Source organism: Linepithema humile, chromosome 6, assembly GCF_040581485.1.
Source record: "Linepithema humile isolate Giens D197 chromosome 6, Lhum_UNIL_v1.0, whole genome shotgun sequence".
NCBI classification, from domain to species: Eukaryota; Metazoa; Arthropoda; class Insecta; order Hymenoptera; family Formicidae; genus Linepithema; species Linepithema humile.
The window spans coordinates 8,894,547-8,915,567 of record NC_090133.1 but is presented as its reverse complement, the minus strand read 5'-3'; the positions used below and the strand labels follow the sequence as shown (position 1 = coordinate 8,915,567).

At 32.7% G+C, this 21,021-nt stretch overlaps 2 protein-coding genes across 8 annotated transcripts; one reads left to right on the top strand and one right to left on the bottom strand.

Moving 5' to 3' along the window:
- The first annotated feature begins 2 nt into the window (after window positions 1-2).
- Window positions 3-2,170, top strand: EndoG (Endonuclease G). Its single transcript, XM_012365364.2, has 5 exons — window positions 3-563; window positions 806-999; window positions 1,123-1,359; window positions 1,512-1,692; window positions 1,787-2,170. Exons 1-5 carry the CDS (start codon window positions 300-302, stop codon window positions 1,889-1,891), a joined length of 981 nt encoding a protein of 326 aa, XP_012220787.2. The 5' UTR covers window positions 3-299; the 3' UTR covers window positions 1,892-2,170.
- Window positions 2,171-5,105: 2,935 nt separating this feature from the next.
- On the bottom strand, window positions 5,106-20,403 carry LOC105667916 (protein crumbs-like). 7 transcript variants are annotated; one of them, XM_067357590.1, is made up of 6 exons: window positions 19,792-20,388; window positions 15,619-15,924; window positions 15,267-15,362; window positions 10,787-14,947; window positions 5,839-10,644; window positions 5,106-5,705 (listed from the first exon to the last, which is right to left on the bottom strand). In XM_067357590.1, exons 1-4 carry the CDS (start codon window positions 19,819-19,821, stop codon window positions 14,720-14,722), a joined length of 660 nt encoding a protein of 219 aa, XP_067213691.1. In that variant the 5' UTR covers window positions 19,822-20,388; the 3' UTR covers window positions 5,106-5,705; window positions 5,839-10,644; window positions 10,787-14,719. The 7 variants fall into 7 exon arrangements, with proteins under 7 accessions (XP_067213691.1, XP_067213692.1, XP_067213688.1 ...); XM_067357591.1 differs by lacking the exon at window positions 15,267-15,362 and having other exon boundaries at window positions 19,792-20,397; XM_067357589.1 differs by lacking the exons at window positions 5,106-5,705; window positions 5,839-10,644; window positions 10,787-14,947; window positions 15,267-15,362; window positions 15,619-15,924 and adding exons at window positions 16,230-16,524; window positions 17,115-17,270; window positions 17,637-18,373; window positions 18,726-19,530 and having other exon boundaries at window positions 19,792-20,403.
- Between the last annotated feature and the right edge of the window lie 618 nt (window positions 20,404-21,021).

The following is a 21,021-nucleotide window of genomic DNA, read 5'->3' as shown; positions in this document are numbered from 1 at the left end:
TTTATTCCGAAAAGCGGCTCTATCGTCTTTCCTGTGCATTCAAGTGGCAGGCCTTTGGCCTTTTTCAATGAAATATTTCGATCCACATATTTATGTTGTTATTTATGTTATATCGGCATTATCTATCACGCAGTCCATCCACTATCACTATCGCGCTACGCAAAATCCACGTGAAGAGCACAGTATAAAACAAGTTTTCTAATCGGTAATCTGTTCTAATCTCAATCCTAACCTCATCACTTGTGTCGAAGTCGTCGAAGTGCACTGGCTTTATATATGTAAGAAAGTGCGAAGGAAAAATGAGTGCGAGACGAATGGTGTTTAATTTGACCGCCTTGACCAGTGCGAGTTTGGGCGGCTGGTATTTCAATAAATTCTTCGAACAGAGACGATGTTCGAATGAGGAAAACAATGGAATATACGCGTCGTCGACCGCAGGTATTCGGAGTATGCCGGGTTTGCCCTTGTTCGGCACGGTTTCGGCGGCTGTCCCTTTGACACCCGTTGAGGGCAACCCAGAGATGGGCTCCAAAATGTCTTCCACCGCCACGAGGGTGTCGCAGGTACAGAAAGTATTTTTGACACATGTCACAAATCGTTAATTAACCTGCAAACAGATATAGTCAGTGACATTTTACAATTAAACGATTTCATATTAATTAATACACATGCGAACTTTTTAATAAGTGATGGCACTGAATAAAAAGTAACATTGCGCTCTGCAACTTAAGTAGCGTTTAAAAGTGTAGGCTTATGAAAAATGTCTCATGATTTGTATTGGATTGCATTGGTGATATTGTGGCAGATTATGAAATTTGGTTTTCCTGGATTGGATCATGTCAGATCGTATGAGGATTTTGTGCTTTCGTATGACAGGAGAAACAAAGTAGCCCATTGGGTATTTGAACACTTAACTAAAGAAAGACTGCAGTACAACAATGAAGTTGACCGCGCCAAATGCGAATTCAAGTCTGATGAGAGTATACATCCCTTCTTCAGGTAAAGAAATATGCATAATTTAAATATAATTCTAACATTGTATTAAAATTACTACAGAAAATTTTGAATTATAAATTATTTTACTAAAATCAATTGAGACTTTATTGTAATTGATGCCAATAGGTCAGAGAATACAGATTACAAGGGAAGTGGCTACGATCGTGGCCATCTGGCTGCGGCTGGCAACCACAAAGTGGAACAGAAACACATTGAGCAAACCTTCTTTCTTTCCAACATGGCACCGCAGGTTGGTGTGGGCTTCAATAGAGACTCCTGGAATAGACTAGAGAAACATGTTCGAAAATTAACGAACGTTTATAAAGACGTTTATGTGTGCACAGGACCATTATATCTTCCAAAGTACGTTAGAATCCTTTTCATCTGTAACAGGGAACATTTATATTATAACAAATATGTTTTACTAACGTTTCCCTTATTTCTAATTAATGTTAATTATTCTGTTTTTAAGAGTAACATTGCAATGAATTCATTTAGCTTTTTTCTATTCACAGAAAAGAGGCGGATGGAAAAAAATACGTACGTTACGAAGTGATAGGTGCGAATCATGTGGCGGTACCCACACATTTCTACAAAGTGATTGTTGGTGAAACCAGTGATGGCAAGCTAGAGATGGAAGCCTTTGTAATGCCAAATGCACCGATCGACGATAATACGCCGCTTACTAATTTCCAGGTATCGTTGGTTTACATTCTAAGAAACTATTGTGTATATATATGTATACATATATCAAAGGAGAGCATAATAATAATATAATTAATTTTGACAGGTACCGCCCGAGAGCATCGAACGCGCTGCTGGGCTTTTATTCTTCGACAAAATATCGCGCAATAAACTCAACAAGGTAAACGGCAAGAACATAGGCTGGTTTTAACGATAGCTTAATTTAAAAGATTACACCTTTCGCCTGATGGTTAGAATTTCTATTTTTAAACTGTTTAAATTGAAATTTTATAGTCTTAGTTTTTGACATACTATCCAGTGTATCTCTAAGTCTAGTCAATTAATATTCACACATCACTGAATATAATTTTTAAAAGCTTTATTATTTATCATATTCTATATATTATTTTAAATGTATTATCTTTTATCGAAGTGATAAATACGTTTAAGAATGTTTTAAAAATAAATAAATACATAGTTTTTTAAACTATATATGCGTTTTATTGATTTCGTACGTTTAATTATTCACTTAAAAGAGAAATTGTAACACTTCCTTATATATTAAATTGAAGAAGGGTACGCCGTACTGCACATTCTTATGTTTCATCTTGTAACGAACAAATTAATTTTGTTTCTTTAATTCTTTGGACATTTTTTGCTAAAAGTTAACGTAGGAATATATTTATTACAAAGTAAATTAGAGTATATTGTATTTCAAACACTTTATCGTAGAAATTATTGTAATTTCATCAAACTTATTTATAATTTTATAAACATAAAACCGATAATTACATGTTAAATATACTTTAGCTTTCATACATATATAAAATTAATTAAATATAGTAATGTTTTATTTTGGATATTTTTTTGTACAAAATGATGAAATTATTTGTTTCCAAATTTTTTTTTATTAATGCGTTGAAAAACGTATTGTTTCCATATTTCTTTAGCACGTATTTAGATATGTTACTGTCGCCGTCGTATCAAGACGTTCGGTTTGAATTATATATGAAATAGCGATGTTTTTAATCTCGATACCTTCAATTTTGAGTTTTATTAACTTATAGTTAAACACTCGTAACATAATGAAGCAAATATTTTTCGGATCATCTAGAGCACGTTAATGTATCACGTGAAAAATAATTCATCTCATTGTCAATAATATTGGATATATACAAATGAATAAAACAATAAAAAATAAAAATTTCTAAAGTAAAAAACAACGTAATAATAACTTCGAATGCTTCTTGTCAAGTAGATTAGCACTGCACTGCATATAATTCTTACAAATTAATTACTTATGCCATTTTTATGTACCATATTAGCTCTACTGTATTTCGTCGAAATGATACAAAAAAGGAATCACAAAGAATATGAGAAATACATACCTGTTTTTTAAACTTTACATGCGTTTTACTGACTTTGCATATTTAATTATCCACTTGAAATCACTACTTATATAGCAATATTATATGTATTGGGCACTTTTATGTCTCGTTTTGTAACGATAAATTTTTTGTACTTTGCATAATTATTATTTTTGACTCTTTTGCAGCGAGTTTAAATAAATATATATTTATTGCGAAATAAATCATAATCACACTTTTTCATGATAATATAAACTTCGTCACGCGAAAAGATGGTGAGTATTGATTCGATTGAATTATATTATTTAAGGTAATTTATTAAGATATTTAAGGCAATTTTCGCACATTTTTTGGCATGAGTTTAAAATGAAGTAATAACAAAGAAAGGCGAAAAATAATTTAATCAGTCTTGTTCGCCGCTGTTTTGGTTGCTCGTGGTAGTAAATATAATTACGCAGCAGTTAATATATTCATTATTAAATAACTAACAATTATTTAAAATTCCAAATACGATAAAGTCATTCATATATCTCGCTTATGAGCCCTATGTAGAAAAATAATACGTGTGACAATAGCGCGTGCTTTTCCGCGCGCACTCGCAGTTGTCTTTTCCTTTGTCCGCGTCGGAAACGTTCAACGATGTCATAGTTTCTCAGCAACAAATAGACGTATTGTTATATAGAACCTAGTATATATTATATAATACCCGTGTACATAAGCGGTTATTACACATAGTATATTAAACAAATTATTAAAAAAATAGATATCTTAAAATTTATTGAAAAAAAGTTCCTTAACGTTTCAATTACACTTCGTCACAATCTACATGATCTATTTTTGCGTGATATTAATATATATATAATCAATCCCAGAGAGAGATGTAGATTAACGTATTTATTCTAATTTCATGAAACTCACAAGTTATTCCCGCAACAGTTTGTACCCGAAACTGCGATTTCAGCATGTATAATTTTTTTGCATTTGAAATTCTAAATCTTTCAGCTTTAAAAACTCAACATTGTCTCCGAATATCGTTGGATTTCTACATTTTTGAAATATATTATTATTGGCCTCTCCAATTCTCAATTCGAGATATCAAAGTTCTCGTTTTCGCGAAACATCAGTTGCTCGGAAAATATCCTCCTGCACGTAATATATCTTTCTAGGACACTGTGTACATCATTAGAATCTCTCAAAACAACACGTTGCCTTTATTATGTTCCAACGCCGAATGTCCGCTACCAAAACTTAATTGTCCTTTCTCGATAAACATGTCATCGAGAAATGCGTCGTTGCGAAGAGAAGATCCACTTTTCAATTCAACGTTAATCTTACAATTTTTCCTCATACGATTACTTTGCAGGCCAGTGACGAATTGATACAACTTTAAAAATTGTCAAATCTTTCAGAAAAGTGAGAAATAAAATTTCTTTAAAGTAAATATCTTCTAATTTATTTATATTTTTGTAACGACGAAGCAGAGAGGAATAGAAGGCGCAATGAATATTTGTTTCACGTTGTCGATTCGACAGTTCATAGAATAATCTGAATTTTTTTAGTAGATATACTTTAATGATGAATCGGGTTTTGCAGCTTTAAGCTGCACAAATTATCTTGCATGGAAACTAATATCTTTGTAGCTATAAATCAAACCAATCTTATATATATATATATTACAATCAATTCCTTTAATAACGTTCTTTTATTGAAAGGTGCGTATCATGTGGCGGTATCTACAAATTTCAACATAGTGATTGTCGATGAAATCAGTAAAGGCAAGCTCTGACGACGCAAGTCTCTGTGATGCCAAATGCGACAATTGACGTTAATACATCGCTTACTAATTTGCGGGTATCGTTGTTTTAAAAGTACGTATATCAAAAAAGCGTATAAAAAGAAAATAACTGATTTAACAAATTCCATCCGAGAGCATGAAATGCAATAAAACATAAAATCGATAATTACATGTTAAATATATTTTAGCTTTCATACATATATAAAATTAATCAAATATACTAATGTTTTGTGTAGGATATTTTTTTGGATAAAATAATGAAATTATTTCTTTCAAAATGCCATTTTATTAATGCGTTGAAAAACGCATTGTCTGTATATTTCCCTATTATAATGAATACATTAATAGTCACACACAATTTTTGGAAAACATACAACTTTAAAATTTAAATTGACAAAATTATGGCTGCATACTCGTACAATATATTTGAAACACTTCTGGAGAAATTATAACAAACCGAAATTAAATAAAGCAAAAATAAAGAAAATGAAATAGTATAAATATAAAAATATCTTACAATGTCGTCTTTACATGAACATCACTGCTCAGTTAAAAAAATTAATTTGCTTTATAAATTTACAAGCAAACTTTTAAACGTAATATTAAAGAGTATTTTCTTAATTAATTTATAAACATTATATATTTATAAAATTAAGGTACGTCTTCGAAATATAAATTAATAACTTTGCTTATAACATTTTAAGCATCAAATATATACAGGCGATATATAAAGACGTTGAAGATAATTTCTTTATACATTTCAAATTAATTTAACGATCAAAATAAAGGCTGACGTTATTGTTGTTTGTGGCTCGGTCTCAATTCGACTATCATCATCTCCATTGTCAAAAGTATAGATACATCTATTAAAAATAAAAAAAAGTAATTAAAACATTTAATTATTCGATTTTTATTGATCTTATTATGTAAGTATTGACACTCAAAAAAAAAAAAAAAAAATTAATAATAAACAATATTAATATCAATAAAACTTACCGCTGTTTCTTCAGTTTATTTCACGGCTTGTTGACGGTTTGCTGTATGGTGTAGATCTTTCTGTTCTTTTTCTTTGCATTGCTAGATCATCTTTTGGTTGTGAGACATTTCCTGGTCCTGGGTCATTTCCTGGTCCTGGGTCATTTCCTGGTCCTGGATTATTTCCTGGTCCTGGGTCATCTTTTCTCATCAAATTTTCATGCTCATGCTCTAATATGTGACGGAATAAGTGTTTTGCAGGCATAAATTCAATGTCATAATTATTATCACATAAAAGGCAACGTCCTTTAAAATCATCATCATCATTTTGGATTCTTGTCACATATTTGCAAAACCATTCGAAGTAATGAATATTGTTATTATCATCTCCCATATGACGATGATCAAGCCAGGGTTCACGCAAAGAACGCAAGTTACACGTAAAATCACATATAACACATTGAATTTTTTCTTGCCGTATAACTTTCCTCCAATTTTTCCTATATGGATTTTGGTGATAAAATTGACGTCCGTTTAGTTCCCAATAATAAAAATGTGCTTCTGTTATATTTATATGTTCATTAATTCTTGATGTGTCGATGCTACTAAAAATATGAGGACAGTTTTTACATTTTGCTCGAAATCTCGTCATTAATTCATATTTCCTTCTCACCCAATTTATAGCTATTTCGCGATATTCCACGTCCCTTAACTTCCAATCGCCTAAGTCACATGCTTTTAAGAACAGCTCCAATCCTCTTAAATGTACGACATTTAATGTCGCTAAACTTTCATTAAATGGTAGTACTTTCCCCCATATTTCTGGATGCAACATTTTAAAATGCAAGAATATGATTTTATCAAACGCTGTAATTTGATAGCGTTGTTCGTTGCGTTCGCAAAGAATACAATACGCAGAAAACAAACAATCATTTTTAAAATATTTGAACACCCAGTTATAACTGATGTCAGTTACAATTTGTCCTTCTTCTGCGGAATGCGGGTGATCGGAAGTATCATCGTTGACGGAAACAAGTTTCTCACATACAACACATTGTAAATCGTTTAAATCGCCAGTGTGTCTAAAATTTTTCCAACGATTATCTTCCTGCGCCTTTTCAAATTGATAAGTGGTTTTATGTTCGTCTTCTATATGCTCCTGAAGAACTTCTGTGTCGACGAAATAAAAAATTCCATCACACTTACGACAAGTTGCTTCAAAATTCGACAGTCTGTAATTTCTGAGCACCCAATTCGAAGCACTTGGAAGCTGATTTGGTTCGACTGTTTCCATTGCGCGAGACATATTACGTGTGACTAAACGCGATACTGTCTTGTCGAAAAGTGATTATGTCGATAGTTGATAGAAGAGATCGAAGGAATAAAGGTGTAGCATATCCCTTCCATTCGTACATAAACATTGATACATTATTCTGACTTACCAAATTGTTATTAAGAATTCGAATCTTTTATAAATATGTAATATTCTAACAACCTTACGAATGAGAAAAAAGATTTTACACAACATATTTTGCATGAATAAATGAGTTTTTCTTTAAAAAAATGCAAAAATAATTACTTATGTTTTTCAAATAAAACTGTTCTGTGTTCATAATAACCATATTAGAGGAATTTACGCTCACCGTTTCGAATTTATTGGTTCTACAAAAAACGCAATTAATACATACATTGTAGAACAATAAATATGCGCGCGCTAGCATTTCTTTTCCCGACGCGAACGTATTTTAATGTGTTATTGTCGCCGTCGTATTGTCAAGACGTTCGGTTTGAATTATATATGAAATTGCAATGTTTTTAATCTCGATACCTTCAATTTTGAGTTTTATTAATTTATATATTTAAACACTCGTAACATAATAAAGCAAATATTTTTCGGATCATCTAGAGCACGTTAATGTATCACGTGAAAAATAATTCATCTCATTGTCAGTAATATTAGATATATACAAATGAATAAAACAATAAAAAATAAAAATTTCTAAAGTAAAAAAACAACGTAATAATAACTTCGAATGCTTCTTGTCAAGTAGATTAGCACTGCACTGCATATAATTCTTACAAATTAGTTACTTATGCCATTTTTATGTACCATATTAGCTCTACTGTATTTCATCGAAGTATAAAAAAGGAATCACAAAGAATATGAGAAATACATACCAGTTTTTTAAACTATACATGCGTTTTACTAACTTTGCATATTTAATTATCCACTTGAATTCACTACGTCTACTTATATAGCAATATTATATGTATTGGGCACTTTTATGTCTCGTTTCGTAACGATAAAATTTTTGTACTTTGCATAATTATTATTTTTGACTCTTTTGCTGCGAGTTTAAATAAATATGTATTCATTGCGAAATAAATCATAATCACACTTTTTCATGATAATATAAACTTCGTCACGCGAAAAGATGGTGAGTATTAATTCGATTGAATTATATTATTTAAGGTAATTTATTAAGATATTTAAGGCAATTTTCGCACATTTTTTGGCATGAGTTTAAAATGAAGTAATAACAAAGAAAGGCGAAAAATAATTTAATCAGTCTTGTTCGCCGCTGTTTTGGTTGCTCGTGGTAGTAAATATAATTACGCAGCAGTTAATATATTCATTATTAAATAACTAACAATTATTCAAAATTCCAAATACGATAAAGTCATTCATATATCTCGCTTATGAGCCCTATGTAGAAAAATAATACGTGTGACAATAGCGCGTGCTTTTCCGCGCGCACTCGCAGTTGTCTTTTTCTTTGTCCGCGTCGGAAACGTTCAACGATGTCATAGTTTCTCAGCAACAAATAGACGTATTGTTATATAGAACCTAGTATATATTATATAATACCCGTGTACATAGGCGGCTATTACACATAGTATATTAAACAAATTATTAAAAAAATAGATATCTTAAAATTTATTGAAAGAAAGTTGCTTAACGTTTCAATTACACTTCGTCACAATCTACATAATCTATTTTTGCGGGATATTAATATATATATAATCAATCCCAGAGAGAAATGTAGATTATCGTATTTATTCTAATTTCATGAAACTCACAAGTCATTAAATCCCGCAGCAGTTTGTACCCGAAACTACGATTTCAGCATGTATAAATTTTTTGCATTTGAAATTCTAAATCTTTCAGCTTTAAAAACTCAGCATTGTCTCCAAAGATCGTTGGATTTCTACATTTTCGAAATATATTATTATTGGCCTCTCCAATTCTCAATTCGAGATATCAAAGTTCTCGTTTTCGCGAAACATCAGTTGCTCGGAAAATATCCTCCTGCACGTAATATATCTTTCTAGGACACTGTGTACATCATTAGAATCTCTCAAAACAACACGTTGCCTTTATTATGTTCCAACGCCGAATGTCCGCTACCAAAACTAAATTGTCCTTCCTCGATAAACATGTCATCGAGAAATGCGTCGTTGCGAAGAGAAGATCCACTTTTCAATTCAACGTTAATCTTACAATTTTTCCTCATACGATTACTTTGCAGGCCAGTGACGAATTGATACAACTTTAAAAATTGTCAAATCTTTCAGAAAAGTGAGAAATAAAATTTCTTTAAAGTAAATATCTTCTAATTTATTTATATTTTTGTAACGACGAAGCAGAGAGGAATAGCAGGCGCAATGAACATTTGTTTCACGTTGTCGATTCGACAGTTCATAGAATAATCTGAATTTTTTCAGTAGGTATACTTTGATGATGAATTGGATTTTGCAGCTTTAAGCTGCACAAATTATCTTGCATGGAAACTAATATCTTTGTAGCTATAAATCAAACCAATCTTATATATATATATATTACAATCAATTCCTTTAATAACGTTCTTTTATTGAAAGGTGCGTATCATGTGGCGGTATCTACAAATTTCAACATAGTGATTGTCGATGAAATCAGTAAAGGCAAGCTCTGACGACGCAAGTCTCTGTGATGCGAAATGCGACAATTGACGTTAATACATCGCTTACTAATTTGCGGGTATCGTTGTTTTGAAAGTACGTATATCAAAAAAGCGTATAAAAAGAAAATAACTGATTTAACAAATTCCATCCGAGAGCATCGAATTCAATAAAACATAAAATCGATAATTACATGTTAAATATTTTTTAGCTTTCATACATATATAAAATTAATCAAATATACTAATGTTTTGTGTGGGATATTTTTTTGGATAAAATAATGAAATTATTTCTTTCAAAATGCCATTTTATTAATGCGTTGAAAAACGCATTGTCTGTATATTTCCCTATTATAATGAATACATTAATAGTCACACACAATTTTTGGAAAACATACAACTTTAAAATTTAAATTGACAAAATTATGGCTGCATACTCGTACAATATATTTGAAACACTTCTGGAGAAATTATAACAAACCGAAATTAAATAAAGCAAAAATAAAGAAAATGAAATAGTATAAATATAAAAATATCTTACAATGTCGTCTTTACATGAACATCACTGCTCAGTTAAAAAAATTAATTTGATTTATAAATTTATAAACAAACTTTATAAATGTAATATTAAAGAGTACTTTGTTCAATAAATTTATAAATATTATAAACTTTATATATTTATAAAATTGAAATACGTCTTTGAAATAGAAATTTATAAACTTGCTTATAACTTTATAAGAATCAAAATGATATATACAGACGTTAAAGATAATTCTTTTATACATTTCAAATTAACTAAGCGATCAAAGTCAAAACTGACGTTATTGCTGGTCGTTGCTCGATCTCAGTTCGGCTATCATCATCTCCATTGTCGAAAGTATAAATACATCTATTAAAAATTAAAAAAAAACTGATTAGAAACTAACTATTCGATTTTTATTGTTCTTATTATACAAGTATTGAGTACGCCACTCAAAGAAAATAAAAAATTAATAATACACAACAATATTAATAATATCAATAAAACTTACCCACGCTTCTTTTCAGCTTATTTCACGGCTTGTTGACGGTTTGCTGTATGGTGTAGATCTTTCTGTTCTTTTTCTTTGCATTGCTAGATCATCTTTTGGTTGTGAGACATTTCCTGGTCCTGGGTCATTTCCTGGTCCTGGGTCATTTCCTGGTCCTGGGTCATCTTTTCTCATCAAATTTTCATGCTCATGTTCTAATATGTGACGGAATAAGTGTTTTGCAGGCATAAATTCAATGTCATAATTATTATCACATAAAAGGCAACGTCCTTTAAAATCATCATCATCATTTTGGATTCTTGTCACATATTTGCAAAACCATTCGAAGTAATGAATATTGTTATTATCATCTCCCATATGACGATGATCAAGCCAGGGTTCACGCACAGAACGCAAGTTACACGTAAAATCACATATAACACATTGAATTTTTTCTTGCCGTATAACTTTCCTCCAATTTTTCCTATATGGATTTTCGTGATAAAATTGACGTCCGTTTAGTTCCCAATAATAAAAATATGCTTCTGTTATACTTATATGTTCATTAATTCTTGATGTGTCGATGCTACTAAAAATATGAAGACAGTTTTTACATTTTGCTCGAAATCTCGTCATTAATTCATATTTCCTTCTCACCCAATTTATAGCTATTTCGCGATATTCCATGTCCCTTATCTTCCAATCGCCTAAGTCACATGCTTTTAAGAACAGCTCCAATCCTCTTAAATGTACGACATTTAATGTCGCTAAACTTTCATTAAATGGTAGTACTTTCCCCCATATTTCTGGATGCAACATTTTAAAATGCAAGAATATGATTTTATCAAACGCTGTAATTTGATGGCGTTGTTCGTTGCGTTCGCAAAGAATACAATACGCAGAAAACAAACAATCATTTTTAAAATATTTGAACACCCAGTTATAACTGATGTCAGTTACAATTTGTCCTTCTTCTGCGGAATGCGGGTGATCGGAAGTATCATCGTTGACGGAAACAAGTTTCTCACATACAACACATTGTAAATCGTTTAAATCGCCAGTGTGTCTAAAATTTTTCCAACGATTATCTTCCTGCGCCTTTTCAAATTGATAAGTGGTTTTATGTTCGTCTTCTATATGCTCCTGAAGAACTTCTGTGTCGACGAAATAAAAAATTCCATCACACTTACGACAAGTTGCTTCAAAATTCGACAGTCTGTAATTTCTGAGCACCCAATTCGAAGCACTTGGAAGCTGATTTGGTTCGACTGTTTCCATTGCGCGAGACATATTACGTGTGACTAAACGCGATACTGTCTTGTCGAAAAGTGATTATGTCGATAGTTGATAGAAGAGGTCGAAGGAATAAAGGTGTAGCATATCCCTTCCATTCGTACATAAACATTGATACATTATTCTGACTTACCAAATTGTTATTAAGAATTCGAATCTTTTATAAATATGTAATATTCTAACAACCTTACGAATGAGAAAAACGATTTTACACAACATATTTTGCATGAATAAAGAAGTTTTTCTTTGAAATAATGCAAAAATAATTACTTATGTTTTTCAAATAAAACTGTTCTGTGTGTCATAATAACCATAATTATAGAATTTGCGCTCACTATTTCGAATTTATTGGTTCTACAAAAAACGCAATTAATACATACATTGTAGAACGATAAAGATGCGCGCGCTAGCATTTCTTTTCCCGACGCGAACGTATTTTGATGTGTTATTGTCGCCGTCGTATTGTCAAGACGTTCGGTTTGAATTTCCTATGAAATCACGATGTTTTCAATCTCGATAACTTCAATTTTGAGCTTTATTAATTTATATAGTTAAATACTCGTAATATAATGAAGTAAATATTCTTCGGATCTGCTAGAACATGCATTAATACTTAACGTATCGCGTTCAAAAACAATTTCCTCATTTCATCATTAATATTGAATATATGTATAGAAAAGAATAAAAAAGTGAAAAATATAAATTTTTACTTTTAGTAAAAAATAAAGTAATAATAATCTCGAATTGAGATATTCCTTGTCAAGTAGGTTCACACTGCATTATATCTAATTCTTCCAAGTTTAATTATTTATGCCATTATTTATGTATCATTTTAGCTCACTGTATTTTATCGAAGTAACAAAAAAATATTTAAAAATAAAGAAAAGAAAAATACATAGTTGTTTTTTAAACTAGCGTTTTAATGATTTTATACATTTAATTATCCACTTGAATTTACTACGCCTACTTATACAACACGCTGAACTGCGCACTCTTATGTCTCGTAAAGATCAAATTTATTTCGTACAATTAGTTTTGACTCTTTAGCTGCAAATTAAAACAAAAACATATTCACTGCGAAGTAAATTATATTCACACAATTACGTGATAATGATCCGAAACGAGAAAAAAAAGTGAATTTTAATATGTTTGAATTATATATTTTTAAGGCAATATTCGTGTATTTTTTGACATGCGTTTAAAATGAGGAAATTAAGAAAGGCAAAAGAACAATCTGATCACTCTTGTCAAATGCATTTGGTCTTTACGATTTTTTTATTACATGCCGAAGATTCAGTCTTGAAGAAACGTTTTGAATAAAAAATCAGAAGCTTAGAAATTTACGAGATGATTTTTACAGAATAAACTCTTATACTGTAAGATCGTCTCGCCGCTACTTTGGTCGTGGTAGTAAATATCACTACGTACCGATTATTACGTTCGTTATTGTTAAATACCTAACAATCATATAAAATTCTAAATACGATAAAGTCATTATAACTTTTAGTTTATGAGCTAGTTTATGTACAAAATTAACATGCGTGACGATAGCGCGAGCTTTTCCGCGCGCACTCGACGGGGATTTTGATATTAAAAGTCCTAAATCTTTCAGCTTTCAAAATTCATCTTCCCTAAAGATGCCTTCCTAAACTCTCGAAATCTCAGAATATCATCATTGGTCCCTCGAATTCTTTATTCTTGAATTCTTAATTCAAAATATTAAGTTTGTTATTCTTGCGAAATGTCAGTTACGATATATCTTTCTCCAACGTATATTTTTCTAAGACACTGTGTGCTTCATTCGGGACTCTCGAAACAACATGTTGACTTTATTTCGTTTAAACATGATGCCGAGCATCCGTTATCAAATCTTAATTGACATTCCTCGACAAATGTCATGCCATCGAGAAATGTATCGTTGCGAAAAAAAGTTGTATGATTTAAATCAACGCTAATCTTAATATTTTTTTATATAGAATTATTTTGCAGGCAAATGACGCATTAAAAAAATTTAACAAAAATTCTCGAACACATCTCTCTTAGAAGAGTCGAAAATTCAATTCGTTTCAAGTAAATTCCTTCTAATTCATCTATTCTTTTGTAACGGCAAAACAGTAAAAACCAGAAGACGCAAAATGAATAATCGTTTCAACGTCGTCGACTTGGCTCTTCAACAAACAATCTAGTTTTACAGTCGACATACTTCGCAATGGCGAATCAAGTTTCGGGACTCCAAGTTGTGCAAATTATTCTCGATATGTGGAAACGTTTCATTTTTGCAACGACATACCAAATCCATCTAAATCGCATCAAAATTAAAAAATTAACTATTAATTAAGAATTAAAATCAATGTCACAATTCTTGATAAATATAATATTAAGATTGATAAAAAATGAGATAAAAAATACAATATTGATTCCAATTTATATCACGATAATAAATTTAATTTCAGAAAAATGTAATTTTGTCTAATTTTATTTCTTTATCAGAATGTTGTCTCATTTATTCGCTTTTATTCAATTTAATTTAACTTTCAACAACCAAGCAAAATTGTAAAATTTACGAAAAATCTCCGCGTGCCTCTATAAAACAGTTTCCACATATCAAAACTCATCTGCATTCTTTATAATTTAGATTACATCTCACCAATCACCGATCAATTAGATCGATCTTTCCTCCGGAGAAGGTTTCATCACATTATCAATTTCCACTCGAAGATTGCTGAATTCCTGAGCACTCGGACTATACGTGCCGCGTGTAGCGCGTTTCTTCCTTGCCATCATGAAGAACGCTATGAAAAAGCTGATGATGATGAGGAAAAAACAGCCCACAATTGGACCAACGATCACTGCTATGTCGATGGCTTGGCTACTAAATAAGTACTCCCGCTAAAAAATATTGATTAAACACATTAGTATAAAAATAATTTTTTATTGTTAGTTTTAATCAATATTATTTATAAGAAAGTAAAACTGTCGAGTAATAAAAACATAAAACGCAAGAGCGTAATTAATTTTAATAAATGCAATGGGCATCAACTGCAAAAATTTACCGGTTATAAATTGTGCTCAATTCTGACATAAATTTAAGACAGTGGTATACTGAAAACATTTTGCGTATTCTTATTAAGTTATCAGAGATATATTGTGTACACGAGTTAATTTGTTTTTTCTCATGGAATCGCTAATCTGAAAAATGTCACCGTACCTCGGTACAATTTAGTCCCGTGTATTCAGAAGTGCATTCACATTCGTATCCGCCACCTTTGGCACACCTGCAAGTGCCACCGTTCTGACAATAATTCTAATAAAGACAAAACAAGATCATCGTAAAAATGAAACACAATATCTCACAATATTATGTTCGTCTTAATTTCATTGTCATAATCTTACTGAACCCAAAGAATTTTTCCAATTTCATTCGCTCAATTCTAATCAATCTTGTTTAATGTTCTAATTCTTTATTTCCTACAAATATTCTATTCTCTAAATATTTTACTCAGTTCTACATCACAATCCTTCTAAATTCCTTTCTATTTATTAATTACTAGAGAACTTACTTCCTGGCAAGGATCCAATATGGCGCAATTGTAGCCGCAGTAGCTAAAATCGCAAACGCACTCGTAACTACCAGACAGATTTCGGCACCTGCCGTGTCCACAATCTGTCCGTGAATTTTCGCATTCGTCTATGTCCTCGATGCTATTGTCATCGGTGTATCCAATGTTCTGGCAGTCGCATGTGAAGTTGAAACACTTGCCGCCATTCTTGCAAAGTACTTCGCCCTTGAGATCCGGCGCGCATTCATCGATGTCCGTCTCGCAGTACAGGCCGGTGTAACCAAGAGCGCGGGTGCATCTCGGTTGCTACGTGAAAATAATTCCATAATATATAAAACTTTTGTTAATAATTAAATTTAAGAAAGTATTTAGACTCCAGAATCTAAAATGACAACCTCAAAATCAACCGATTCCCTAAGCTTGAGATTTAAACTTGACAACATGAATAATATTTCATCATATTAAACTAAACTTTCTCAAGTTTAGAAAAAAATCAAATTATGCAATAATAACAAAAAGCAGCAGCAATTTAAACTTCAGCAATTATAAATCCTAGAGTCTTGGAAATTATAGTTTCATTATATATTCATAATTCGTTTGCAAAAACTCGCATCTTCCGTTCTGGCATCTCTGACCAGGCAGAGTACAATAAGGCGAGTTACAAACTGGACCGTCGTAACCGGGTCGGCAGTTGCAGGTGAAGTTATCGCCTGTCTTCGGGTTCGGCGAGTCGAGGCAGGTCGCGCCGCGCATGCATGGATTGTTCTCGCATGTGATCAGTCGAAATTTTTCGCACAAATCACCCGTAAACTGGTCCGGACACTCGCAGCGGAATGAGCCCGGCACATTAACGCACACGCCGTCGTGTTTGCAGGAATTCAGCACTCGTTGATATCGTTGTCACATCTACAACAAAAGATAAAAATTGAAAAGAAAGTGTTGCAATCACTTCGTGATCGTTAGAGAATGTAGTTTCAATCTTGCATGTTTATGGTATATATTCAACATTATGATTGCAATGTCTAAAATAAATTCTTTAACATAATAAATCGATTGGATATTTCAAAAACTTTACTGTAGCCCTATAAAATTTGGTTCACGTCAGTAATTAATTTATGACATCTAATATGTAAAAAGTAAGATTATTTACAGCATGATTTTTTCCTAAAATTTTTAATTCTTGCGATTAAAAGTTCTTGTAGAAAACAAATTCTGATTTTATAATGTAATATTTTTTTAAAATGTTTTTTTCTCGATTTTAATAATCGAGTTTAATACCAAAATCATGGTTGTCGAGTTCAGAAATTCTTGACAAAATAATGGAACGATTATACTAATTAACGTAAATACTAAATTTTAAATTTATTGCTGAAAACATCAGTGTGTGATAATATTTTTTTGTAAAATAATGTCAAATATCACAATCTCATTGGCATCACAAAAAATATTAATCTTTCATAAAACGTGAAATGATTTCAAGATGAGAAAATACTAACAGCCATCCTTGCCAGCCGCTGTCGCAGATGCTTTGCAACGTTGCTCAGCAACTCTAGCGGCGTAAAATTCGCATTTTGATACTTCTTCATTCGTGAAGTAGTGCAGCAGTATGCTGCCGATGCGCACTTCGCCTAGACAGCCCTTGAATGGCTCTCCTGAGAAAAAAAATAAAAGATAAAATAATTCTTTAGTTCTAAGTAAAAAGCGCTTAAGTAAAAAAAAGATTTTACACTGAAGAAAATTGAACATAAAAAAGTAAAAAAAGAGTTCAAATTTAAGGACAAAATTTTTGAGACTTGAGGGTCTCAGTAGTGAAAATTTCATGTATTTCAAAACAACTAAAAACCAAACAATAAAACAACTTTTTATTCCCAATCCATTAAAACGTTTTTCGACTTTCCTTCATATTTCAATTCCAACCACAGTTCAAAGTATGGATTCAAAGATCATAATATTCTAATAAAACAGTTGCATCGCATTATGGAATATCTAAAAACCGTGTGTCAGAATATGATACTCACCAGACATCATACTATGTAATGGATGGCGATTGCCAGTCTATGTTCACCATAATCCACGCTGTTCCTCTCGATTCCGTCTCTCCTATCGTGTTTCGATCCAACAGTGACGTAAGTGTGCTTGTCGGACAAGGCACTGGACAGTCCACCGAGAGTGACTATTCCTGTTACCAGGAGATCGTGCCACAGCCGGTAGTTGAAGTTGGCGCTCGAGCGAGGCTGCTCTTCGACCGGATTCACGTAACCGCACTCCAGAGAGTTGTTCAGCTTGATGAGCAGCAAAGTCCAAATGCCGTCGAACTGAGCTTTGTCGAAGGATGCAGTGCCCTGGTCTTCCAAGTCGAGCCGCCAGGAAACGGTGATATTGTCCCTGAAGACGGACACAGTGAAATGTTGATCGCCCACGTGCGACACCATGTGAAGCAGCGTACCGCCAGTGTTGGATCTGTACGTGATCTCGATGATGTCGAAGGTCGCGTTGGCGACGCACTCGAAACAGTCGTCAAAGTTCTGGCAGCGCAAGCCTGCCGGGCAGCTGGTAGAACTCTATTTCCTGACAAATCTTGCCGGTGTAGCCGCGCGAACATTGACACCAGAAGTCGTTCCACGTTACGTGACACGTGCCGTTGTGGTTACACTGGTTACTTACGCACTTACGTCATCCGACACGATCTTTCAAGAATTTTCTCGTGGTCAAAAGAAACGTTACCGAACTGAATGAGCAAGAAAATGTCCAACGCCTAAAAAAATACAAAAGATAAAAATGTCTTGAATAAAAGTACGTTGATGAAGCATGCTGATGAAAAGGCTGAAGCAATAATTATTGACAATTTTTGCATTTTTATTCTAAAGAAAGATTTTATGAATTAAATTAATATTTGTGGAAAAAATGTTGATCAAGATAAAAGTTAAGAACTGTTATATTTTGAAATATTAAAAAAATCAGAAGAATAATTCAAAAATTGCAAGAATCAATGTTTGAGAAACATTTTCAAAAGATAGAACTGTTTCAAGCGTTGTAGAATTTAACCATAAAAGACTTTGAAAAAAATTCCCTTCAAAAATCTAAATAAAAATCAAATAAATTCTTACTTGACATATGTTTTGATTAAGATAACATTAAAAATTAAGATGTTTTCTCAGTCAACATCGGCGGAAAAAACTCAAAGACGATTATTGTCGTGCCGTTCGATATCTTCACATCCTGGATGATGCCTTTGAAGTGAACTTGCGGCGTCTGTTTTTTCTCAAACTGCCTGCTATCGACGGCCTGGCGAATGTATTTAGACACTTGTGGTAATCCGACAAGGTAGAAAACGGTTACGTTCAAGTCTCTCGTGGCGCTGATCGTCTTGCGGAAGTGCTCGGTGCCGTTGATCTTCACTTCTAGGAGAGTAACGTTTCTTGTCACTTGAATGAGGTGTTTGTTTTCGTCGTTGAGCCTCGCGCCGTCGATCGTGTAGCCGTCAGTGATGTCAAACTGGAAACTCACGCGCAAGTTTCCGTCCTTCAGTTGCGCTCTTATGCAAGTCTTGTCCTCAAGCTTTAGATCGTCCTGCGGATCCGTGCCCAGGTAAAATATATCACCGTGGCCCTCCCGCGTGCGGATGAACATGCAGATGTCAACGACTGAACTGACAGTCCGTTTAGCCGTGTCGATAACCTTCACAGTCACATAGCCGTTCGTAATGTTCTCGTAGCCGAAGGTGGCAAAGGTCATGTTGTACTGACAGGTGCGACCGAGATAAGGACGCTCGCACTTGCATTTGAATTCGCGCCAATTGTCGGTGCAGTGACCGCCGTTCTCGCAGGGATTTGGTGAGCATTGAGCCTCGCGGGGACAGCCTGATTCTACGTCCTCCATATATACGGTCTTCAACGTAGTACAAGAATAATCCTAAAATCCGCATGGAGATGTAAAAAATTGTTCTAGAAAACTCATTTCGGAAAATTTCTTAGAAATTGTCAACACTTTATATTTTATAATTTATAAATAAAGATTTCAATATCTACAAAATTAAAAACTATTTTTCACAAACTTTCACTGGGAAAAAAATAAAATTATGTTAACAATTACACAAGTTATGTGGTTACTTAATGTATTTCTAAAGAAATATGATTCATTAAATAAATCAAAATTAAAAGCAGGTCAACATACCCATTCGCCGTTAATAATGACATCTTCCATGCAGCCAATGAAGAAGGTGAAAATGAGTAGAGATAACCTTTTCAGGAAGTTTAAAGAGCTGTAGCTGCCGTCTACGTAAGTCGTAGGAAAAGACGTGTAATTCGACGAATTGGAGCTTTCGTTAGGACTGATAGGATAGATAGTCTGCTCATTGTTGGCCGAGAGGACAAGATGAGTTGCGTTGATCGCCACAAAAGCCTTTTGCCACGTGGCATGATTGAGTCAGCCATCGACGAAAACTCCGTCCATTTGTCCAGCATACTCGAGTGTATGTTTGCCGTTACCGTTGACCAGCTGAAGAATATAAATGGTCCTTGCCGATCGCCAGGAAACCGTTTGGCAAAGTAGTCCTGAAGCGGAACTGAATGCCGTAGCCCTCGTAGCGCGTAGTGTTCACTAGAGTGTACGACTTGCCGCTCAGAGACATGTGGTGCGAATTCCTGCAAATTCGTTTACCGACAGAGTTGAATATGTTGCACGCGAGATCTTTCTTCTAAACACGTTTACGCACCTTTTTCCGTATGAAGAGTTTTGAAAAGAACGGATGCGATAAGGTAGAAATGTTAGTTGTGAATTTATGTATTTAAAGACGAGATTTTCTAAAAACTTTTTTGTTAAGATCGGAAGAGAAGAGCTTTGCATAGTTAAGATTGTTAGCAAATTTAAAAATTTGATGGTATGTGATTTATAAAGAAACTCTATATGTCAAATGTAAGAAATAGTGCTTCTTAATTATTCTAAGCTATGTTAGTCGAAATTAAACATTTTCTTATATTTAAAAAGTGTCAATTCTTATTTGCAAATCTAATTAAAAGCATTGAAAATCGTTTAAGATACTCAATAGATTTTGGAATATTAATTAGCTTTTTGTTGCATAATATTTATTTAACTTAATTTTATTGAAATTCTTGCTTGACCACTTGTTTTATTAATTTTGTACGTTTATTAAAAGACTTTCACTTAAAAAAGAAATTGTAACACTTCCTTACATATTAAATTGAAGAAGGGTGCGCCGTATTGCATATTTTTATGTTTCATCTTTTAACGAACAAATTTATTCTGTTTCTGTAATTCTTTGGATATTTTTGAGAAAAGTTAACGTACGAATATATTTATTACAAAGTAAATTAGAGTATATTGTATTTCAAAGACTTTATCGTAGAAATTATTGTAATTTCATCATACTTATTTATAATTTTA